The 26,420-nt window shown below is 36.6% G+C and overlaps 1 protein-coding gene across 2 annotated transcripts in view; it reads left to right on the forward strand.

Annotated features, from left to right (window-relative positions):
- The window catches only part of LOC128868365 (lachesin), a 59,371-nt gene extending 33,165 nt beyond the window's left edge, over positions 1-26,206 (forward strand). Inside the window, exons 2-10 of one of the 2 annotated variants that reach the window (XM_054110374.1) lie at positions 12,835-13,650; positions 13,732-13,868; positions 16,577-16,784; positions 19,316-19,489; positions 19,728-19,856; positions 19,996-20,194; positions 23,528-23,676; positions 24,937-24,996; positions 25,104-26,206. In XM_054110374.1, the coding sequence (XP_053966349.1) occupies positions 13,569-13,650; positions 13,732-13,868; positions 16,577-16,784; positions 19,316-19,489; positions 19,728-19,856; positions 19,996-20,194; positions 23,528-23,676; positions 24,937-24,996; positions 25,104-25,240 (1,275 nt within the window). In that variant the 5' untranslated portion in view covers positions 12,835-13,568 and the 3' untranslated portion in view covers positions 25,241-26,206. The remainder of the gene's footprint in view (positions 1-12,834; positions 13,651-13,731; positions 13,869-16,576; positions 16,785-19,315; positions 19,490-19,727; positions 19,857-19,995; positions 20,195-23,527; positions 23,677-24,936; positions 24,997-25,103) is intronic. The other variant, XM_054110383.1, reaches the window with a different exon arrangement.
- The last annotated feature ends 214 nt before the right edge of the window (positions 26,207-26,420 follow it).

Consider the following 26,420-nt stretch of genomic DNA (forward strand, 5'->3'; position numbering starts at 1 on the left):
GAAGCTGTAATGGGATGTGCTGATGAGACTTATTTCGGAAAGTTGCCAAGATGGCTTCCGATACGAGATTTTTCGATATTTGACATTGCTCACCTGAGTACTAAGTATCTTAGTTACCACATTTTCTATTGTTTGGCATCCCCTTTACAAAAAGGCAACCATGTTCCGAGCAACCTTTCAGCGGATACACGTTCTTCTCTTAGCGTATGCCAGGTGGCATCCAATCAGCTATCTATTCGGTGATGCCCAACGACTGCAAAGCTCGAACATGCGATACAACTTTGCCCACAAGCGACTGTAGTTCTCCCGATTGCCTATCAGCACTCATCCTTTGCAACTTGAAAAGCTCATGAATGTGCGCCTGAAAAATTTAACATCGGATATCAAATCTTTCAATAAGTAAGTTCTACGCAGTTATATACATAATCTTCATCACGAATTTCAAGAGATTCAATGGAGTCCAGCGTCATTGTTAACAACCGTTTGAAACATGCCGATAAAATTCGACCACTCTGTGTATGTTCCGCCAAACTGTGGTAACTGTAATTCGGGTAGATGCGACCTTGGCTGATTCACTATGACGACGGGTGGCTACTCCTGGCTAATTCCTCCGCTTTGTTTAATTCCTTGGTAAATGCTGTCTTGTTCCGAATAAATGTGGCTTCAAATTCATCACGATTATTGGCGTCAAGTTCATCAATTGCGCGCGTTTTCTGCCCAAACACCATCTTCAACTCTTCCCTCTGTAGTTTGACAAGCAGGTTACTGTTTATCTCGATATTCGGCGACGAAAATGGAAGTGGATTAGGCATACACTTCGAAAGCCTCATGAAGATATCGCAAACAGTCGCAGGCGCGGGAGACCATCCAACAGGTGTAAACGATTAGAAAAGCTCTTGTGTGTTTTTACTCACAAGAAAAGCTATCATCGGAAGTGGCATACTCAATCGTCGCTCGATTCATAAGGCAAAGAGGTTAATAAAGGGTCCGCCATATAACTTTACGGAATTAGAAATGCTATAAAAAGAAACTACTCAATATTTTTCCAAACTGTTTTTTTTTTTATTTTGAAGTACAATCCTTCCGGTTAATGATGGAACACAACTTCATTCATATGGCTGGCTCGGCTAGCCATGCACCATCCCATACGATCGATCCAATTTTTCAACACATTTTCGATTGTATGCGGCTGTATTTCAGCTGTGACATCGCGTATGTTGGTCTTCAGTGCATCAATTGTTGCTGGTTTATTGGCATAACACTGGTCTTTGACGGCACCCCAAAGATAATAATTCAACGGCGTCAAATCGCAGCTCCGAGGCGGCCAAACGGTATCAGAATTTCGGCTGATAATGCCATCTTCGAAGACAGTGCGATCTTCTTCCCATTGCCGTACGTAATTTCCGTACATATTCTGCAACATTACCATGATTTTCAAAATAATGTCGCAATATTTCCCAGCGTTCTTTGAGCGTATACACAACCATTTTCGTTCAGCGGAAGAATACAACTAATTTTCTGTCAAATCAGATGAGAGCTAAGTGTTACCATTCTTCAAATAATACCTAGTTCAAATCCGGAACGATAGATGGCGGGCCCTGTATATTATTGTTATGTGTATTGCATGTATTTGTATAGGGGAAAACAAAAAAAGTGTCTCATTATAATTTGTCAAGAAAAGTTTTTTTGCAAGATGGAGATCCTCTAAGTCTTGTATGTTTGCAGAATAGTAAGAGTTCCAAAAATCTTGTATTAAAATATGTAGGAATGCGAGAGAACCATTTAACCAGTCCGTTACAATATTAGAATAAGCAATAAGAAACAGCAAGCACAGAATCGCATTTGTCCTTTTATAACAATTATTGCAATTATCCAGGTTCTCCAATGGTTTATAAACTTTTGCCTCTTCTTAGTTGAAGTATAATTTGAGTAATTTTGGTAACACGTTACGTATAGGAGTAGAACAAACCGCAGAATGGATATCCCCACTATACTCAGCGTTTATAGACTTTGAGAGAGCATTTGGCATTACTGAAAAAATCGCTCTCTGGAATGCCCTCTGTCATTTTGCTGTGTCTGGAAAATTAAATGGATCAACATTTCTCGTTCTCTACGTACCGCCGCCGAAGAAGAAATCGGATTCCGGCGAGCCCGAAAAAACAGTTGGTACGACGAGGAATGTCATGCTGCCGCAGAAAGAAAGGATGCCGCCTATAGAGCCACGCTGCGGTCGGGTGCAACGCGAGCCATGTGGGATCGCTACAGAGAGCTTAAAAAGGAAGAGAGACGTATTATCCGAAAGAAGAAACGAGAGGCGGAAATACGTGAGTGCGAGGAGCTTGAGATACTAGCCAATAGGAACAACGCTCGAAAATTCTACCAGAAAGTTCGGCGGCTTACAGAGGGTTCTAAGACCGGGGCGCTTTCCTGCTTTCCTGTAAGAACAAAGGCGGCGAACTGGTGATTGATGTACAGAACAATCTTAAATTATGGAGGGAACACTTCTCGAACCTGTTAAACAGTGACAGCTGCGCATGTCAGAGAGAATGTGAAGATCCCGATACCTCAATCGTTGACCACGGAATTATCGTTCCGCTACCCGACCATGACGAAGTGAGAATAGCGATAACGCGGCTAAAGAACTGCCAGCTGAGCTATTCAAACATGGCGGCGAGGAGCTGGTAAGGTGCATGCATCAGCTCCTATGCAAAATATGGTCGGATGAAAGCATGCCTGCCGATTGGAATTTAAGTATGCTCTGCCCAATCCATAAGAAGGGCGATCCTGCAATCTGTGCCAATTACCGTGGGATTAGTCTTCTAAGTATCGCCTATAAGGTTCTAGCGAGCGTATTGTGTGAAAGGCTGAAGCCCACCGTCAACCAACTGATTGGACCTTATCAGTGTGGCTTTAGACCTGGAAAGTCTACCATCGCCCAAATATTCACAATACGCCAAATCTTGGAAAAGTACCATTAAAGGAGAATCTACACACACCATCTTTTCGTCGACTTCAAAGCTGCATTCGACAGTACAGAAAGGAGTCACTTGTATGAATTTGGTATCCCCGCAAAACTAAAATGGCTATGCAAGATGACGTTGCTCAACACCAGCAGCGCCGTCAGAATTGGGAAGGACCTCTCCGAGCCGTTTGATACCAAACGAGGTTTCAGACAGGGTGACTCCCTGTCGTGTGACTTCTTTAACCTGATGTTGGAGAGGATCGTACGAGCCGCAGAACTTAATCGCTCAGGCACAATATTTTATAAGAGCGTACAATTGTTGGCGTATGGCGATGATATCGATGTCGTCGGCCTTAACAACCGCGCTGTTTGTTCTGCCTTCTCCAAATTGGATAAAGAGGCAAAGCAAATGGGTCTGGTGGTGAACGAGGACAAAACGAAGTACTCTGCCTATACGAAGATATTAGCAAGTTTTGCTATCTGGGTAGCATAATTTCCAAGAATGGAGGTACTTAAAGTGACGTATCCCACCGTGTAAACAAAGCCAAAGAAAGTTTTTATGAATTGCCCAAATTTGGGTTTCACGGAATATTAGTAGACCAATCTAAGAATTTTTAATGCGGATGTTATATGTGGTATAGGTCTGAAACCTGGAAAGTCACTAACAGAATCATCTGCCAGATTATTTGTAAACAAATGTCTTCGACGAATTTGCCCAATTTCCTGGTCCTGAGTTGTAACGAATGACAGTCTACTAGCACTAACAATGTAGGAACCTGTTAATGTCAACAAATGCGTAGCTGGCTTTATATTCGAGGGATTGCACAAAATCGTGATAGATGGAATGCGTTAGTCTCCACCCCACATTCCGACAACTTTGTAAGGTTACATAATTTTTTTTTGTATTTAAAGTATTATCAGGAACATAAAAAAATGTTTTTCCTTCATCACTTTGGCTTCAAAAAATCAGATTTTTCGAATAAGCAACTGTTTAATCTTCCTACAACGCAACGAACGATAACCGCCATTAAATATTTGTCAGTTATATTTTCCAGTTTCATGTGTAAGACTACAAAATACTCTTAAGTAAGTAACTTTCAAGGAACTCGGTCAAACATTGCCAGTTTATTTCAGCTTCTTGTGTGACTACTCTCGACCAGATATTTCAGATGGCCAAATGCCATAATGCTATACTTGCTTCTAGCCCAATTTGTTGTTTGGCACTACTTAAATTCTTCTCGCCTTCCGAAAGAGGAAAGAGAGAGTGTAGCCCCTCTTGTACACTTTCTTCGTTCAAAATGAGCTTGACGTGGATACTTCACTTCGCGACACTTAGGTGGTGCCTGTCCAAAATTATTTTTTTGCATAAAGAATAATAATGGGCCTTCAAATTAGAGCCCTGAAATCGAGCAGATCAGTGAAAATTTTCTGAAATATTTACATTTAATCACTTTCTGGTCTGTTTTACCCCACCCAAGGGTCCAAATGTTAAAGATCTCAAAGTGTTTTGTTTTGTTACCTTACCTTACCTCACCTTACCTTTTTTGCTTTTTTTTTTTCCTTGATCTCTACATGCTTACTGCGTTTCAAGTAGTTTATTATTTCAATTAATTTGTATTTTAGTGCAAATATTTTCATACATATGCGCAGTATGACATTCAGATAGATTACAAATATTTTCCACTACATATTTTATAGTTTAACAAAGCCAACTGAAATAAATGCCTGCGATTGGATACAAGCAGTTTACTAGTTATTCTACTATATTACTATATATTATGATTAAGGCATGAGGTGGGAATGTTTGAAGTATTGATGTTTTTAAAATTATCGATAATTTTTTTGACAAAATCATTGAATGATGTTATCAAACTAGGATACTTTAAAATTTGTTTAATATTAAATGCTGGAATATCATATTGTGCACAGAATGTTGCATGTCTCTCTCGTGCACTGTGAACGCGTGGGCAGTAGTGCAAAAGACGATGCATACTCGACACAGTGAGTTGGTCACACGAGCAGCAGTCTTCGTCAATGATTTCGAATCGCTTTAAGTATGCCTTATTGAAACCATGGTCAGTAAAGAGCTGTGTCAATTCGAATGATATACCAAAGAGTTGTCGGTATAGTTGCGTATCTTCAAGAATTGGGAAGAAAGTATCCGCGGTATTGTTGGCATACTCCTGCTGCCATAACTCGAATATTTTAAGACGAATTTGCCGTATAGCGTAGCTTAAAGGAAATGCAGTGTATGCCCGATCAACTCCTTGATTTGCAGCTTCTTTTGCCTGCTCATCTGCGCGCTCGTTTCCTTCAATACCGATGTGAGATTTGACCCAGTAAAAGTCAATTCTGTGTCCGTGGCGAAGAAGGTGCAGCTGCTGATGAATTGATGTATTTAAGGGACTAGGATTGCTCCGATTTTGGATAGCTTCTAAACAAGAGTGGCTGTTGCTATATATGAGTAGTTTTTCCGTTTTCAATTCTTTCTGAGCCCACTTCAGTGCAGCGTCAATTGCTAGAGCTTCAGCCTGGAAGATAGTGCATATGTCATGTAATTTAAATTTACGTGACGTCCAGCAGTCACCTTGTTTATGAACGACAAAAGCTGTTTCTACAAGCGCCTGTTTCAAACTTGCTTTCATCGGTATAGATGTGGGTCGCATTTGCGTCGAAAATATTGTCAGCTTCCTGTTGTGACACTATACTTTCAAAACGTATAGACTGACGCTCGGTAGGATGTAGTTGATTTTTTGGTGCAGCACGTTGTTCAAGCATAACGTTTAATGTTTCATCATATACTCCAGAAAATTTGACACTTTCGATTTGCATAGTTTCTTTTATCTTCAGATGCAGCGGCGTGAACCCTGCAAGTGCCAGAGCCGAATTGGCTGAAACTGTATGAAAGCTTCTGATTGCTCGTATAGCGAAGTTTCTGTGGAACGAGCGGAGAAGACGGCGAATATAATTAAACTGTATGGTTTTTCCCCATATACTTGCAGCGTAAGTTATAATTGGCCCCACAACTTGTTTATAAATTGTGATAACGTTTTCCGCGTGTACACCCCATGCGGGTCCAACATATCGGCATAAGTTTTTATATACTGGTGAATCTCAGTCGATCGTCTATTACTACACCCAGGTACTTCATTTCTTTGACGAAGATTTGTCGATTGCCATTTAAAAATAGTTCAGCTTGCTTAGCATTACTTTTAAATGCCATAGCATATGCTTTGGTGACGCTAAAAGTCAACTTCACATTCTCTCCCAATTATGGTGAACGATATGAAGTCTTACCTATTCGAAACATTATAACTTTTTTGTGTGAAATTAGTTTTTATTGATTTCAAAAACAAAATTGTTCAAAAATGATTACAATTTTAACATACATATATTCACTTTAGCTCGATATGGTCACCTTTTGCCTTGACTATAGCCTTCAAATGGTCAAAAAATGAGTTGCATGCTGCACGAATGTGATCTTGAGGTATTTTGGCCTATTCTCGTATAATCGCTTTTTCAGCGCATCCTCACCTTGCTCTCCAAAATGAACCAGATGAAATAGTCCGAATGCGTCTGGCGAATTCGAAAGCTATTGTGTGGACGAAATGAAGTGTGGAACATGATTTTTTAATCATTGTTGGTTCACAGCTTTATGAGACGGTGCCGAGTCATGTTGGAATGTCCATGGCATGTCCACGGCTCTAAAGCAGCTTCCAAAACATTTTGCCGATAATAAGTCGCATTCACTTTGGCACCAGGCTCGATAAAAACGATTGGAGAGTGACCATCAGCGGTCACTGCGACCCAAACCATTACTTGTGATGGGAAATTGCTTCGAGTGGATTGCTACATTGGATTAAATTCTCGTATGAGCGTTCGGTCAAGTAAACACGATCGTTTTGAGTCGTTATGAACTGCTCAGTTGGGAAATTTTTTCCATCAGAAAACACAATGTTACGAAATTCACCACGTTCGTGCAAGCGCAACAACTCCTTTGCTCTTTCGCACCGAACTTTGTTTTGCTGGGGTGAAAGATCGTGTACTTTTTGGAACTTGTAAGCCTTGATCTTGAGCTCATTTTTCAATATGCGTCGAATGCTGTCTTGCGATATTTTCAGTTCTTTGGCCATTTTTCTTCCACTTCGGCGTAGGTTTCGTTCAAGTCGAGCCTTCACTTTCCGAACCATTTCTGGCGTTGTCGCGGGTTTTTTTGGTCCACCTCCATAGCATTTTACAATGCTACCAGTATCATTGTAACGTTTTATAGTGCGATACACAAACATTTTATTCTCTTTGAGGTGACTGAGCTCACGAACAATGGCTGGTTGGGATTTTCCAGCCAAATATAACGCAATCACACTATTACTTTTGAATTCCATCACAGAAAAAAAAAATTCAACAAAACTGAGACGCAAATGCTTTTGATGGCTTATAAACAATATATTGAACTGTCATTAGAACAATTTTGACGTTGATGTCATGAGCTGTTTTACAGATACAAGCAGTGTGAAGTTGTTCTTTTACAGTTTTAGCGCTGACCTTACCTTGCCTTGCCTTACCTTACCTTACCTTACCTTACCTTACCTTACCTTACCTTACCTTACCTTACCTTACCTTACCTTACCTTACCTTACCTTACCTTACCTTACCTTACCTTACCTTACCTTACCTTACCTTTTCCCTTTCTTGCCCTTATTTCTTAACATACCTTGATTTTCCTTTCCTTACTTTGCTTTTATGGCAAATGATTTCCCCTACACCAGCCACTCGAAAATTCTGAAATTGGTTTTTCTTTCCTCTCTATTAAAAATGAAACGAGATGAAAGTAAGCCGTAATTTTCGCACTACTGGGTGCTTTTTAAGTTTTCTGGCCACAATTACTTTGCACACACACCTGCATGCATGTATCTGTACACATTCACTTAAAGGATTCTGTTGATTTTTACGCGCATTATCCTTCATACAATGCAAAAGTTCGTATTTGTATGTGTGTATGTGTCTGTAGGCGTAAGTGGCGCAATACGTGTCTTCTTTTTTACCGTTGATGGCATATACAATGGTGTTGATGTCAGTTTTTTTTTGTTCTTTATGCCATTTCTTCAGCTACTTTTTTTTTAAGCAAACCCTTCTTAAGCCAACTTCCAAAACGGATTCCTTGCTGTGCCTGTGCAGTGGGCGCAGCTGTGCTCACATCTTTCAAGCGTTAATATAACTTTATGCATAAATTCTTTTACATAGATACCATGACGCCAACACGGCTCTTTTAGCTTTCTATGCGTGCATATGTTGGCTTTTCTTTGATTTTAGTGTCCTTTTCTCTTCTTTGTTTACTTTATTATTATATTTTCTGGCTGTTCTTTTTTCGCAGCTTTTGAAAGTGTCCGTGATGCTTTCCTTTCGTTTATTCTTTTTTTTCTTATTTTATTTGTTTACCACAAAAGTTGTTTTTCCATCAACAGAAACTCCCACACAAATCCACACACACACACACGCGTATGTGTGTATTGTTAGTTTGTTTGTGTTGAGTTTTATTCCAAAGGGTTTGTGTCTGTGCTTTTAATTTTTTGCAATTTTCGTTTATGAAAAACATCTTTTGACTTTACTAAACGATAGTGCGGCAGTTTTGGCAAATTTGATGCTTTATGTTTTGTGTAATTTTTCTTCCTTTTTAGCAAATATCAACAAATTTTTTTTGTGCTTTTGAAAGTTGTCTGCTGCTCCAAAAAGTAAAATAGTTACACGTGGAGGCTGACTTGTAGTTGCAATCCCCTTCCCACCACTCTACGCCTTCCGCACTCGCTCGCTGACCACCCGGCAATCTAACTACTATTTGACTTTAGCCAGCTGGTGGTTGGCTGCTGCCATGTAGCTGAGTATTCGTATATTAATAGCATGGCCTAGTCACTCACTTATCCCACTTGTTAGCTTTTTGAATGCCGCAACTGAGCTTTATGTAGTTTGAATCTGTGCGCCTTGGCTCGCCTCGCTTGGGTTTGACTTTTTCGCGCTGTTTGTCTTGCTACTTTTTAATTCTGCAGCCGCTCTCCACCAAAAAGGCAAATCACAAGGGAGTAATTTGTGTTGAGCTGGTCCGTCGGGCTAAACTTTTTTAATATTTGCACTTTTACTTGGAGTTGTATGAAAAATGCGTTGAATTGCTTCCTCTTCCTTTGCCACAGCTCCGCTGCTATTACTGCCTATTCTATGCTGAACTCTGGCAACGTTGCAAATCTGACTTTTGATTTTCCCCCAATTGCTTTCTACCCATATTTCAATTGCTCAACCTCGGCATATGTATGCCTCTTTGTTGTTGTTGCCGCTACCATTAGATCACTTGTTCCCGTTTGGCAGGCTATGAGGCGTTTTACTTACACTTTATACCATCTCGGGGTGTTTGAAATGAAAGTCGAGAGTTAACGAAATGATTGTATTAAGCAAAATTGAGTTCAGCAAAAATTTCCTGAAAGCTCGTCTGTCATTTTATGTAGCATCTTCACGAAATACTATTTGGAAAATTTTGACTGTGGTGCTTGATTACAGTACGGAGAAACAAGTTGAAGTTAAAGTAATGAGAGATATAGCAAAGGAGTAATTTTCGATAATATCCTTTTATATCACAGAAGTGACTGGCATACATAAAAAAAAAATTAAGATAAATTTTGATATCACAGTTTGGCCAGTTATTCCTGCTTATTGCACTGCACAGTGTTCCTGTTAGATTTCATGAGCTACTTTAAGTCTACATCCGTCATCTGATTTAGGTCAGCTGGAAAAAGTTATCCCAGGCAGCGCAATCTGCGTTAGCAGTGTGCAGAAATGTTATTCTTAAGGAAATTGAAGTGTTTTTCTCTTTAAATCCCTTGCAGCATCTCTATCTATTAGGTAATACCCCAGCCTAGCTCAAAGCTGCAACTTACTCTCCCTTTTGAAAGAGTGCACACATCGTGTTCGCATCCGATGCCATTTCAGCCACCTCCGCGGAGGTTCATGAAGTCGTTCTTGAATCATTTCTTTCGCCAGGTAGTGTATAGGTATATTTAGGTTCTCTGAGCAGCACTTTGCTGGTGGCAGAATAATTGGCGAAAAACCCGGTTTTTTTTTTGGTACCTGTCAAGTGAGGTGGATTCTGTTACATAAAGAACAACCCAAGCCAACGTAATTTCCATTCAAGCTTTGATTAAAGATAATGGATAATATCTCCTCTACTCAAACCAACTCTTCTAGAATAGGATACCCTGTAATTCAACTCCGCCAAGAGGACCTTAAGGGCACTAGTAAGACTGTTATAGCAGCAAAAAAACATGTGGTTTTTTCTGAGTTGCTTTACAGCAAATGATATGAGATGGGTTTCATGAGAAAATGTAACTTCTTCAAGTTGAAATATGGTAATATTTTTCAACTACTCTCTCTTTGGAAGCTTTGCATTGTACTTATTTTCACAAACCGAGATAAGAACATCGCTATTTGTTGCTCTGAAAAAAGCTATAATTATTATGTTCCCAGGCAACATCCTCACTGGAGCTGTCCCTATCAAATGGAGAGCAGCAAAAGTTAACATCTGGCGTCCTACAAAGTCTAGAGGTATAAGATTGAAAATTGGTTTTCAGTAAAAGTGCAACTTGCTGATGTAACGCTAATACTTTGGAAGTATCTTACAAAATTGATTTCTTCTTCTTCTTGACGGGCGCGATAACCGCTTAAGCGATTTAACAAAGCGCACCAGTCGTTTCTTTCTCGTACCTACCGGCGCCAGTTGGAAACACCAAATGAAGCCAAGTCATTCTCCATCTGGTCTGTCCAAAGCAATGAAGACCTTCCTGTTCCTGTGCTACCACCAGCTAATACCACTTCGAATACTTTTAGCAGAATCTTTCTCTCAAACACTCCAAGGGATTAAATTGCTTTTTAATTATTTCAGTTAGACTACGAATGCTGAAAATAAAGTTCACAAAGTATTTAAAGACTGCAAGTTTCGTGTTTAATAATTGGTAATCACCTAACGATCGTAATGAGCGTAACGATCGCTAGCTGACTAAACCATTGAAAACGGTGAAGAATAAATTTTAACAATTCGTGGGCAAAAGAAGTTGTTTATCAAGTACACTTCGCCCTCCAGCATAGCTTATTATGCTTAGACCTTCAGTTTATATGTGAATGCATGCAAACAATTAAAACACTTCTCTTTATTCGACCTACTTACACTTCCATAGGTGAAGAATTCAGTATTTTGAGTTGCAGCTAAAATAACAGTGGCTCATTTAAGAGCCAATGAGAGTGCGTGGATTTTCAGAGTATTTGTGAAAAGGCGGCCGGCGCAGCCAAATGGGTTGGTGCGTGACTACCATTCGGAATCCGAAGCATGTATGTTCGAATTTCCGTGAAACGCCAAAATGAAGAAAGAGTTTTTCCTAAAATCGATCTCCCCAGGGCAGGCAATGGCAAACCTCCGAGTGTATTTCTGCAATGAAAAACTCGTCTTAAAAAAATATTTGCCGTTCGGAGTCGGTTTAAAACTGTATGTCACTCCATTTGTAAAACAACATCAAGACACACGCCATAAGTAGGAGGAGGAGCTCGGCCAAAAGCCCAAAAAGAGTGTAAGCGCGAATTATATAAATAGGAAGTTGATGCACCTTATAGAATAACAACGAAATCGAACTACTAATAACGGGCCAAAACATTCTTCGGGTTTTGCTAACGCGCAGAGGTTACGATGATTTGGGCATCTACTCAAAATGGACGACAGCAGAATAACGAAAAAGACCTCCGACTTTTATATGGTATGATGAGCGGTAGAAAACGCGAAAGACCGGCGCAAAAATGAATTGCTGATATCCAAGAAGACTTACGGTGCATAAATGCTAGAACCAAGACATACATATGGTGAGATATTGTAATGGAAGCGCTGGCTCACCTCGAGTAATTGCCATGATGATGATAATGATGATTATTTGTAAGCACAGTTAAGCAAAAGTTACATCTAGATTTCTTAAGAGCTTGAGATTTAGGACTATTGCATCCTGCATTTTGAATAACTGTGGTTGGGTCACAATTTTTTTATTAAGATCTGTATACAACCCCAAATATTTCCGAGATGTTTCCAGTTAGAATTTTTCCAAAGAAAATGCAGTCTTACTTTAAAGCAAGTTGAGGAAGTGAGGAAATTTTATATTTATACATAACCCGCGCATAGCTTCATTCTGTGTTGAATTTGAATGTTTATTACTATACTTTAATTTTATATACAGAATACCGCTAAGTTAAGACTAGCATGTGAATGGTATTACTTGCTCAAAGGAAGCAGTGCTTAAGCAAAGTTTTTGCTAGTTTTAATTTATTTTCCTTTTCCTCCAACTGTTGCTGCTGATTATTGATGTTGTTGCCGTAGGCGCATAGTTGCTTGCCTGCTACTGGCATTCGAAATTGGAAAAAAATCTGCAACTTTAGTATTTTTTCCGCGTTAGCAGTTTTTCAACATAATTTTCCATCCATCCTTCCTCCTTTTCGTATGCATCCTTATACCACAGTTTACTATACCATAGTTTTCCACTATTTAAACACATACAAACGCAAACACAAACACTCCTCCGCACGCTTAAACACACAAACGTTTTTAATTTAAGTTCATTAAGTTGGCTACGGTCAGCTAAAAATTGCTTACCATTCAATGCTACCGCACACGGGAGAATTGCACTTTCACAGACACACACACATACAGCAATGCACGCTCTCAATAAAGGCATGAGAGTATGAAATAGGAAAAACAAAAACAAGAACAAATTTGAGCACCTCTTGACTCGATACTGCGAATACACATAGCTTTGCACAATTTATTCAACGCTTCCTTCTTCGCTGTTCACTCGTTACAGATTCTTTGCGGGTTTTCCATGCGCTTCAATAAACTACTTGAATAATAATAAAAATGTTGCCGCTGTAAAAGTTGCGAAAGTGTCAAACAAAAGGAGCATAAATCAAACAAGCTGAAGGAGGGGTAGTAGAATTATAATAAAAAGAAGAAGAAGAAGAGCAGGCCACACAAAAGTAGACGAAAATGCTAAAGAGAAAATAAGCAGAAGCACCACAAAAGCAGTGCCACCGAATGAAAGACGTTACAATAATACCATTGTAAGAGCACGTAGTTAAAAATCAAAGGACACAAAATTAATTTTTGAAAGATCTATTCAAAATATCATAGATATACATACATATATGTACATACATACATACGTATATATATATTAGATACAAAAGCGAAAAGGAAACTCTATCAAAGCACCAACCGATTTGTTTTGCACGACTTTCAAAAGCACTTCTTGGCATAGAAAACCGCAATTAGCGCACTTTTGAGGCAAGGCAATAAAATCCCAAAAGGCTTTGGGACACAAACAAAAAGGAAAAACAGAAATTAATAAGAAAACACGAAACAAGAATTAGAAAGAAAAAAATAACTGTGATCAAAGTTTCCAAATTGAAAAACAAACGAAAAACTCTCCGTGCGACCCACACATTAAGCAACAAATAATAACGGTATTAACAACTGCAAATACATAAAGCTTAAGAAAAGCCGAATTAGTCACAAATTGAAAAGCGCCAACAATAAAAAATGCAACAAATCAAGCCATTACTCGTCGTATTCCTATTCATGGCGACCAAGTGTCCCAATTCATCATCGCAGAATCTTCATGGTAAGTGCATAATTGGTCTCTCAATGTTTAACATAATATTAAAAACAGAGCTTAGTAATGTGAGCTACTGACAAATTTTAGTTTACTCTTATATTACAGAGCCCAACTCACAGCTCGACCCGGATCCAGAGTTTTTGGGCACCATCAACAATGTCACATATCCAGCGGGACGGGAGGCGATATTGGCGTGTTCGGTGCGGAATTTGGGTAAAAATAAGGTAAATTGAGGCATTTGACTTTTTCAATTTTGCGTGAGATCGCTTTAAGCTGTACTTACTTTTGAATAGAAATGCCAACTACAATCAAAAATATTAATTAAGTAGATAAAATATTATAATAGGGCCAGGACAAAACGCGAGTCGTTTAGGATAAATTTAATTTAGATAAATATATATATTTTTTTCTTTTAAAAAAAGACATTTTTATTATAATATTTAACTTAACTGTTAAAAAATAAGTTGTATTCAAACGAAATTGCAAATATTGCGATAGTTTGACACTTTTTTCTAATAAAATATAAAAAATGTTTTAACACTCCTAAGTACTTTGGACTGGTAGCATTTTTGATGTCAGGTCATTCCTTGTATTCCTATAATTCCAACAGTCATTTCAGTTCAATTGCAGTAAATTCAACTCCACATTCCAATTTTCCACGGAAAAATAAATATAAATAATATAAACAAAATAAATACATTCAGATTTTTAAGAAATTCGTTATATCTGTCGTTGCACATATGAAGTAGACATCTGTCTTTAAGCTGATGTTTAAGCCCATGAAAGAAGACACGGCGACACTGGTTATTACCTCACCCAACTAATCACCGGTCACAGCTGTTTTCTGGAATCTCTACATTGCATACAGCTTACAGACAGTCCCTACTACCACAGCTGCCCCAATTCAAAAGAGAACGCAGAGCATGTGGCCTTTCGCTGTATTCACTTTAACGGAGAACGAGCCTTGCTCACGAGGGTCTTAGAACATACGCCGACAGAGATCGGACTTGTGCAGGACACGTGATCGTCCAGCGGCAAACGGCACGCAGTAAGAGCATTTGCAGTCTCATTCATGACGAAACTTCAACCCATTGATTGGGAAAGGAAAGCTCAACGGCGACAACAGTAGCAGCATACCACCGGGGACGAACTGCTGTAAACAAACAGAAAATCGAACAAACGCTTAAGAAAAGCACTCCCGATAGTATCAGATAGATGAGAAAAATTCCGATTTACCATTTACTCCATCACTGAGAAAGAAATGGCGTAAAGTCTCGGCCGCCGAAGCCGAATGAGTTGGTGCGTGACTACCATTCGGAATGCAGAGCTCTGTCTGGTTCTAGGTTCGAATCTCGGTGAAAGACCAAAATGAAGAAAAAGTTTTTTCTAATAGCGATCGCCTCTCACTAGGCAATGGCAAGCCTCCGAGTGTATTTCTGCCATGAAAAAGTTCCTCAAAAAAATATCTGCCGTTCTGAGTCGGCTTGAAACTGTAGGTCCCTCCATTTGTGGAGCAACATCAAGACGCACACCACAAATAGAAGGAGGAGCTCCGCGAAACACCCAAAATGAGTGTACGCGCCAATTATACATATATAGAGTCTCCATACGCCCAAGGAACCTGAACCCAGGAACCATGAATCCCATGGTTAGCTTCTCATCTATGCTGGTCCACAAGCCTTGCAGCTATTATCATTATGAGGGGGCTCAGCACTGCGACCTTATTGGTGTCTTGTATCCTCTTCATGGATTTAGAGTTTTTCTCAGAGCCCTTTTTCCCAATAAATTTTAGTATTTGTCGTCTTTTGTTGAGTTTTATTTCCTCTTGTGGTAAATTATGTTTACCCAGGTATTCGGCGGTTTCATCTTCTTCCCTACAGAGCAAATAAGTTGCAGTATATTCCCAAGTTAGGAAGATGATAATTCAATCTACAATGACCTATTAGAATTCCTAATGGATTAGCAAGAGCTTTAATCCACCTTTTATCCATCCTATAACAAACTGTCTTCTCTCCATCAGCAAGGTTCCATCCATACTAACATCAGGTTCAAATAAATACGATTAGAGCCACATCTCATAACAAATAAACTGCAGCAAGCGGTGGTATTTTACTTCCCTCCTCTCATATTAACTCACTATTCTCTTCTCTGCAACCAACCGTCACTTTCCATAAGATAGACAAAATGATAGACGGATTTTCCTCCATACTGAAGATGCGTTGCCAATTGAGTATTGAAACTAAAACACCAACAGATGTAAGAATAAAGCCTTCATTTTTAAGTTGTTTACCAGTATTAACGAGCTTTTGAACACTGAACTTTTAATAAGGATGTAAAGTGCTACGGAAGGGGCTTGGAGGAGAGTCTCGGTATCAATCAAATTTCACCAGATGGTATTAAGGGAAATTTGATTATTAGAAGGTGACAGAAGCGGAGACTTAATATTGAGCTCTTGTTATAATTGGTTTACCCCGACCTCGGTAAAAACGTTCAACACTTGACCTTCAAAGCATAATATTAAAAGGTTTAAGTTGGGCACCTAATCCAACTCGTGGTGTAGGCCAAAATTTTGTTTCAACGCACAAAGTCCCACAGAAAGTCAAATCAACTGAATGGCAAATTTTCAATAATAAATAAAATTTTAATTTTTATTAAAAATATCTCTAAGGCAAAACTGCATTCGAAGATTTTTCATATCTTTTGCCCAAAAGGTTGGCGCCGAATCTGCGACCTACGGTCCAACAGTGGACACGTCATTCACACAGCACAAGTCTGTCGGTCGGTTAGCTCCGACTTCGAATCATTAGAAACTCATATTAACCATCTATAATTTACTAGTTTTAATTTTTTTTAATTTCGCTCATTTCTCAGTGTACCATTTTCTCATCTTTATCTACTGTCATTCATTCATTTTCTCACTCCATCCCGGCAGGTCGGCTGGTTACGTGCTTCTGATCAAACTGTACTAGCACTCCAGGGCCGCGTTGTTACACACAATGCTCGGATCAGCGTAATACACGAAGATGCGCATACCTGGAAACTGAAGATCAGCAAATTGCGCGAAAGTGATCGGGGCTGTTATATGTGCCAAATTAATACGAGTCCCATGAAGAAGCAAATCGGTTGCATCGATGTTCAAGGTAAGATAAAGCACCTTCAAGTTTAAATGCTACTCATTCATACATATACAGGGTTACCGGGAAAGGCTACGAGCATTATTATTTAGGTTATTTCCGAGTTGTTTTCTGTCAAATAAAAAATCATAAATAAAATTTGAACCAACCCCTGACAGTTAAAAGTGGATTCTTGATAATGTTTTGAATTTACGATTAAGTGTTTCATACTCCACATCATTGAAAAAAATTAAATGGAAAGTATAATGCAAATTGCAATATTTTAAAAATTAGCATTTTTAGTTATTCGCGGGCTCAACTAGTGAAGGGTAAAACTTCATAAGAAGGGGAAAATTCTATATTAATACGTGACTAACACGAAAAACTTAACAATTTAAAATTTTTCATGAATTTTGATTCGTTATCGACATTGTCGCCCTTCTTCTAATTATTTTCCTTACATTTCTATAGATTATTTTCAGTTTTTTTTCCATTTTTAAGTTGTGCAGGTACTCAACAAGTAGTTCCTGGAATCGATGTTTCGTTGTGTTAAACTACTTGTCTATTGTCTATTCAATTACATTATACTCGGAATATTATATTAAGGACGACTTTCCCGGTAACCGGTACATTCACAAATACTTACAAGTACAGTTGGAAAAAATACTAGTTTACAAAAGTAAAACTTTCCAAGATTTAAAGATATTATATAAAGACGTTTCATACACAATTATTGGTATAATACTGATATATTATATGTATAAAGGAGCTGTATTTATAATTACTATATACTTGTGTGGTGAAGAGACCTTATGTCAAACATTTGGAGTAGGAAGGACCAGGGGAAAATACTGGTGGCGTAACTAAGTTGCTTAGTACAACTGGCCTCCAGAAATTAATTGTGCGTTGCGCGTAGACATGGCATGACAGAAAAACTATTGGTTTTTACCCAAAAACTTCGAACTACGGTTTTCGCAACCGTTTGTGGCACACAAAACCAAATTTTTTAGTCGTAGTCGTTAATCGAGGTAAACCAAACACAAGCCGATAGTTTCTTGGTTAGAGCAATTAAGTTTATGACATTTAGAGATAGGAACCAATTGCACCCTACCCTAAAAAGTCTGAAATGTGTGGCCAGAATACTCTTCCGGGACCTATCGCTCAAGCTAAGAGCGCTATTTAGCGGGATATAATGAGATGGTGCGCCCATATAAAAAGTAGCCATTAAAGTGATCGGGGAAAACTTTTTTATTGAGACGAATAAAGGAGCTTTGCTACCAAACTGTCAGAGCGAACAAGCAATTTGAAGTTAATAATCTAAAGGAATGGAGCAAAGCTCTTCTCAAATGCCCTAGGAGAAGGGGAGATGTTTGGCGGTTGCAGTTGGTAGGTGACTACCTTTCGGCAGTGTACGCATTTTTTCTAATGGCAGTCTCCTTTAACCAGTTTCATCTTAATATTTGTCTTCTTATCTTCATCGTTATCCCATTCTCTATGTCTATCTTGCTCTTATCCCCCATATCTTTATCACTTATATTTTTCTTTATCTTTATCTTTATTTTCATCTTTATCTATGTGTTAATCTTCACTATTTTTCTTATCTACATATTCCCCTTTATCTTCATCCCTGCATTAATCTTAATCTAAATCTCATTTTTAAACCGCTGGCTTGCACGTTTCTTTAACTCAGTATCAATGTCTTAGCATACATTTCGGAGGCATATGGTTTAGCATTTATGTACATACGAATTTTGAATTTGTTTAGATTAAACTTATTTGAAATTTGATTAATTCATGCCCCTCAGCATCAAAATGCCTTTCGAATGATATATAAAACATAAAAACCTTACAAGTACAGATTGGCCGTAAAAGGGATGTAAAGAAAAAATGCTTGCCAATTTATATACAATTATATATATTTACCATATGTGATTTTCTCACTATTCCCCGAAAATACACACAACAACGTACATTCATCTACCATCAAATAGCCCTAACTGCTTCCTAACAATTAGACCCGTGTCCATCATTTTTTCTATGGGGCCGGTACAGAAACTGAAATTCACTTCAGCATTCATCTTTAAAACCAATTTTTTAAATATGTGGATTGTACTCTGTCGAATGTCCTACTGATTATTTACCAAGTTAATGCTCAAGTGCATCAAAAATAAATAATTTTTTAAATTACCTGAAATATTAATTTCATGGTGTCATAAATAAAATAAATTAAAATGCTCATTCACCAATTCGAACCTCATTACGTTTCTGTCCGTTTCATCAAGTCGCCAGCAACCATTTAACTCGAGTCAAAGTACGACAGCTTTATTTAATTATCTGCGAAAAATCGAGTGCCATAATAATTCGTGCACCATGAAAAGTCAGCAACATCACAGCCACTTCACTTTTGCAACGCACTTAAGTCACGTATAATCTTCGACATTTTTTCCAACCAACTTAACCTTCAACGTCACTTTGTACATACACATACATACATATTTTTATATAGCTTTACTGAATATCATGTGCATGTGTGTGTGAATTTGTTTGTACATTTACAGTTCCCCCTGACATCATCAACGAGGAATCGTCTGCCGATTTGGCAGTGCAAGAGGGTGAGGATGCCACATTGACCTGCAAAGCGACTGGTAATCCAATGCCGCGCGTCATCTGGCGTCGAGAAGATGGTGAAATGATTTTAATACGCAAGTCGGGAAGTCGTGAACTGATGAAAGGTATGTCATTGTAAGAGTAGCGAATACCGAGCACCGTGTACCGCACGCCGAACGCCGAACGCTAAGTTTAAGTGAATACGAGACGTGTGTATATAAACGATTATTTATAGACACTTTGAAGTCAATAAATCATTCAGGTCACACGATGCGAAACTTCTTCAATCACTTTTATTTCAATTTGCATTTATTGTTTTTGTTATTGCATTTTGTTTTTCTTCTCATCGTTTTTCTTTCTTAGTGGAATCCTATAGTGGCTCCTCATTGAAGTTGATTCGTTTGGAGCGTCGACAGATGGGCGCTTATCTGTGCATTGCATCGAATGATGTGCCACCGGCAGTTAGCAAAAGAGTTTCGCTCAGTGTACAATGTGAGTTGGAAAAACTACGAATTTATTATATAATATATACTTTTTTATTGTAATGTGTAAGCTATACACATTGTTACTTAAATTTTTTTTAACGACTATTAATTATTTTATGTAATTTTAATTTCCCTCTCTTCCTCAGTTGCTCCTATGGTTCGAGCTCCTAGTCAATTGCTGGGCACTCCACTCGGTTCGGATGTACAACTGGAATGTCACGTCGAAGCATCGCCCTCGCCGGTGTCCTATTGGTTGAAGGGGGCACGCACCTCCAGCGGCTTTGCTAGCATCTCCAGCTCGAATTTGGAATCAGGACAGCCTGGGCCAGAAATGCTTTTAGACGGGTAAGTATCTATTTATTGTTGGTAAGAAGAAAATATCTGACACATTTTAGAACTAAATTATGAAACTTAAGATTACAAAAAAGGCTTCACACTAAAAATTAAGAGCTAACAATGAAAACTTAAAGATTAAAATTCATGAATTAAAAATTAGACTACAAAACTTAAAAACGAACTTCGGAAACTAAAATCTAGAAATTTAGAAAGTAACTAACTACTCCAAAAATAAATGTTTAAGACAAAAAATTAAAAACTGAAAGCCAAACTATAAAATAAGACTAATAAATTAATTACTAAAAACGAATCATTAAAAAATGAAAAATTTAAAATCAATAATTAAAAAATAAAAAAATAAAGTTAAAGAATAAACATGCAAAATTAATAATTAAAAATTAAAAGTCAAAAATTAAAAATTAATAACTTAAAAATTGGTTAAGAATTAAAAATTAAGAACTAAAAATTACACATACAAAATTAAAAATGAAAAAATAATAATTAAAAAATAAAAATTAAGAATTAAAAACTAAAAACTATAAATTAAAAAATTTAAAACTAAAACGTGAAACCGTAAAATCAAAAGTTAAAAATTAAAAATAAGCAATTAAAAACTAAAAATTACAAAAAATGTAAAATTAAAATCTCAAAACTAAAAATTAAAATCGAAAAATTATAAATTACAAATAAAAAAATTAGGAAATTAAAAACTAAGAGGTGAATACGTAAAATCAAAAGTTAAAATCTAAGAACTGAAAATTAAAACTTAAAAAACGCCAGCCCAAAAACCAAAAACTAGAAACTAAAAATTAGAAAGTAAGAACTAAAAGCAAACCATAAAAAAAAATAATGTTTGCATAGAATTCTTTAACCATCACAATTTTTTAACACAAATACTAAAACTTAAAATTAAAAACTTGAAAATTAAAAAATAAATTTTTAAAATTAAAATTAAATTAAATAAAAAACTGAAAGCTGATGCCTGAAGAACTTAAAACTAAAAAATAAAAACTTAAATCCAAAAATTTTAAATTAAAAGCTGAAGTCCAAAAACTAGAGAACTCCTAAAAACTTGAAGCTATGAAGTCAAAAATTAAAACCTACAACTAAAATTTAAGATATTAAAATCAAAAGCTTAACTGAAACCTGAAACACTTACAACGAAAAATTAAAAGGTAAATCTAAACACTGAAACCTTAAAAATTAAAAGCTGAAAAATAAAAAAAAATTAAAGTTAAAAATTCAAAATTCAAAACCCAAAACCCAAACCCAACTAAAAACTGAAACCTAAAAAACTAAATATTAAAAGTTTGAAATAAAAACTGAGAAATTAAAAACTAAAAATCAAAATCTAAATAGGTCAATAAAAATTATAAGTTAAAAGTTAAAGACCAATAATTAAAAATTAAAAATAAAAAACTAAAAATTTAAAACTAAAATTTTAAAATTAAAATTTAAAAAAAATGTAAATCCAAAAACTAAAAAATTAAAAACTAAAGCCTGAAAACTAAAAACTAAAACCTGAAAACTAAAAACTGAAACCTAAAATACTAAAAACTAACAACAACAAAAAATTTAAATGAAAAACATGTATTCAAATCTAAAACCCGAAAACTGAAACTTAAAACTCTAAAAAGTAACAACAAAAAAAATTTAATAAAAAATATTTATTCAAATCTAAGACCTAAACACAAAAAACTGGGCCTAAAAAACTGAAAACTGAAAATTAAAAATTAAAAGCAAAAAATCAGAAATTTAAAATTAAAAATTAGAATTAAAAAGTCTAAGTTTAAAATAAAAGCTCCAAATTTCGAAAAACTCGGAAAATTTAAATTAAAAAGTTAAAATTAAAGCTTACTGACCTGTGTGGCGTAACTCGAGATCCATTAGCAATTCATTAGACGCCTTCAATTATAGGCTCGCAGTAAAGCGCAATAGACCACATCAGAGATCGAAATGCACTATAGCCCAATAAAACAAAATAAACTAAATTAATAAAAACCGCAAACTCTACATCAAGTGAAGTTTTCATGTTGATCAGAAGATACGCAAACTCTACATCAAGTGAAGTTTTCTGAGTTGATCAGAAGATACGATGTCACATCATATGATGGCATATCACCTGATGCCATATCATGTGATGACAAATCACGTGATGTCATATCACGTGATGCGCATATGCTGCTATTTCAACTAGTGCGTGATATTTTGACGTTGGTATGATACTTTTATATGGCATCATATGTATCACACCAACTTAACTTGACGTCATATGACGCCACGAGCACTATATAAATATGGATTTCTTCAAATGAAAATTATATTTATTTATAATAATTATGTTTTTGATTAAGTTGACGAGATTCATTTTTATTAATTTCACCCATTCAATGTAATGTCATATCGTGCAATATTGATTACATGGTGAAGAAATGTGAAATATGCAATACAAGTGGAAGGAACTACGTGAAATATGTTCACATTAAGGGAGGAAACCGGTTTAGGAAGCCGAAATGTTGGTGTTCTTCGTGAATTTTTTGAACAAGGAAGAAATAATCAGAAATTGTTTGAACTTGGAGGGTATTTTACTCATATTTTTAAGTAAACTTTAAAATTCTTTTAAGCCATTTCCGCCGGAAATAGTGGCATTAGAACGTGTTGTCCATGGACGATCACCATCCGAGTATCTTGCTGGTGGGCATTCCTGAAGTTGCAATTTTTCTCCGTAATCAACGACATTTTTTTTTTTTCGTTAACAACATGTTTCCTAAGAATATGAACCTAATTTAATAAAATAATATTGGAAATTGCATATCTCTGAGGCGCTTGAACACAATGTATATTAATTTTTTCATACCATATTTTTTCATCTATTTTTCTTTAAAAAAATATTTTTAATAATAATATAATCCCAGAATTAGGTTCATATGAATTAAGATTGAATAAAGAATACTCCGAAAAAAATGTATAACGATTGGTCGATAACTTTTTGAGCTAGAGTGCGCACCAAAAAAAGTAGTTTCGAGAAAAACGTCGTGCGGAACCGACGGGCAGGCACTGAAGTGCTCATAGAATCGGGAATAATACGTAGTTATACTAACAATTTATGCAATAAAAAAAGTCGATTTTTTGATAAGTCTAAACTGGTTTCCCCCTTTAAGGGTTTGAATGAAATAAAAAATAGTAGTGAGATGTTTTATCACACGAAAGAAAGAAAGTGTCATAGAATTTAAATTAAAAATCGAACTCATGTAATAGCCATTACTAGCATACGTCTATTTACATATTCTACGAATGAAAACTTTTCTAATAAAAATCACAATTGCCTTTTATTATTTTTAGTCCCAAATATGGCATAACGGAAAAACGTGACGGCTATCGCGGCGTCATGCTGCTAATCGTGCGCTCATTCTCTCCCTCTGATGTTGGCACATACCACTGTGTGAGCACGAATTCGCTGGGCCGTGCTGAGGGCACCCTAAGACTATACGGTAAGTAATGGCACACCTACATATACAAGTAGAAATAGAGTATTTGACAGTGCAGAAGTCGCTTTGGATATAATTTGATGGTCTCCAGGTAGCGGACTAAATCCAGCATATTTCATATGTAAATTTTCTATCTTAATTTGTTAATTTTTTCTAAAGAAACGCGTAAGCTGACATTTATGTTAGGCTCAGTTTATCAATATTGCGAATGTGAACTGAAACAAAAGTTTATGTACGTGCATTATGGCGGATTCATTTTTTTTTTTTTTTTTTTTTTTTGAATCATTTCTAGCACATTTTTAATTGCTTCAGTCTTGAACAAAAACCTTATGTGGAATCATCCAAAACTATTTTGAATATTTATAAATTTTATTTTAAAATCTTTAATTTATGTAATTTGAACTATCGGCTATAAAAAAATTGCGTTGTTTCTATGAGATTAAACTTTTTTTCAGCGCTATCCGCTACCAGCTATTGACATAATTCAACGCTACTTTGGTATTTTTCCCGTCTTATGCTCCGAACAACTTTTTCTTCAGACTGGCTTAAAAGTTTTTTTTTTTTTGCCTGCTTCATTTATTGTTCCTTAGTCCGAAATTGTTTGCTTACAAGAATTTTCCCAACGAGTTTTTCAGTTATGCAATAACTTCTTCCTTAACCGTTGCACATAAGTCCTTTACCATACCTAGAAATTGCAACATAATTACAAAAAAAAAACAAGCAATGTCCCGCCTCTTCTAGTTGGGTATTCCATTTAATTTTAAAAGTTTAGTTTTTGATTTCAATTTCCCATAAAAAGTCGTCAGTGCTCGCACGAGCGTTACAAGATTTATCACTCTGGATTGTGCGAAAATGTTTTCTGAAGCTGAATTAACAAAAGGTATCTGTACTTGGAACACTTCCCACCATAAACAGGTGATCAACTTTATGCGTCACTGCTTTTAGGGGCGCAGAATTTACATAGTAGCGTTACTGTATAAGTACCTTCCCAACATCTTCCACAAGAGCTTCCTCAAATAGCTATTAAACTCAGATTATTTCCTTTTAACAATTTCATTTTTTATTTTTTTTTTCGCAACATTGTCATCTTTTCTTTGTAAAATGTACTTCCATTCATAAAAGTGAGACATTGCCTGCCCCTTTTCAAACAACTCCACTTATGAGCTCTACTGGGTTATTCGAAAGATATTTTCATTTTCAACAGCTATTGGCGCACTGTACCTCATAGATTCACGCAAATTTTGCTCTTGTTGGTCTTTTCAGAAATCAAACTACATCCAGGTGCTGCTTCCATAAATGACGATCATCTGAATTTTATAAGTGGTAGGTATTTTATATTTTTATTTTTTACATATACATACATAAATATGTAGTTGTATTCTATTAAATTCATCGTTCGAATCATTTTCATTCCATCTGCACTCTTTCAGGTATTGAGGAAGCGGCGCGTGGCTGCGTGCATTTCCATTCGCTGACCATATTTCTGAAGATCCATTTGGCGTTCTACATTGTTAAGTTACTATTGTCAACCGTAACCACCGTGGAAGCAGAGTGCCGGCGGGCGTAGTTTATGTTTAAGTTCAAAAACTAATGCATTTATTTACTATTGACATATTTACATAGTGTGTTTGTTAGTTTGAAAAATATAAAAGCAAACTTTTCCTAAGAAAAATCAGATGACGAAGAAAGAGGTGACAAAGGGCTACTGATCAAAAGTTGACCGAATATTTTATTCCCTTTTTATTTAAGTGCTTGCAATCATTTCTAATTTTGTTGAAATATATAATTAAAAACAACCAGGCAAAGAAATATTTTTCGAAATAGGTATACATATAAAAAATTATCGTACGTGGCTTCAGGGCGAACATAATTACGCCCAGCAACCGTTATGTGGCGCAATGACCAAATTCAAGCTGAAAGTAAAACCTCCACAGCTTTTTTACTCATGAAATTTTCGAAAAGCAGAAAATGCGGTTAAACTGCATATCTGAGCGAAGTATCCAACTAGAAAACAAATACAAGGTGAGGTCCAAAATAAGCAAGACTGGCGTCATAAAAATGTTTTTGCTGCCGCCATCTTTTTAATGCGTTAGTGCGTTGGATGTTGCATCCCTAGCTGACTTTCAGTGAAAGTTTGATGACATTCGGTTCAGTGGAAGCAAAGTTATTGCATCTAAAGTGTCAGTATGTTTGTGTCATCGGTACAAAAGTGAGTTTCGAACAAAGAGCAATTTTTTTTAAATGGGTAAAACGTTTATAGTCCGGGAGCCAGGGGTCATTTTAACCTCATCATTTCATGCCGACTGACTTTAATACTGAAGACAGACGCCATCCAATGGATGACGAAACCAACCGTCAACTGGTCCAGTAGCCGTGGGTACGTACGTAGGATGCTGCGAAACGTGTCGAAAAAGAATGTTTAACAACTCATTTAATACCGGCTGAAATTTTGGTTTCGCAATGATACATTCTTGCTTCTGCTGACGGTCTTCCCACCACTATAAACGCAGCTGACCATCATTATTATATTTTCATAGGTACATATGTGTCCAAAATTATGTAAAAAAATTTCAATCGGCATAAAGTAGTTTTACTTGCTTTTACCCTGAATTCAAGTTGAAAAGCTATCGAATTCTACCGATCGTTTTCAAAACCATAAATTTAAAAATTTGTTTTGGGAACTTTTTCCGATTCTTTGTATATCTCATCATGTCATGATGAATTCGATTTCAATTCATCAAAATCCC

Source organism: Anastrepha ludens, chromosome 2 (assembly GCF_028408465.1).
Source record: "Anastrepha ludens isolate Willacy chromosome 2, idAnaLude1.1, whole genome shotgun sequence".
NCBI lineage: Eukaryota > Metazoa > Arthropoda > Insecta > Diptera > Tephritidae > Anastrepha > Anastrepha ludens.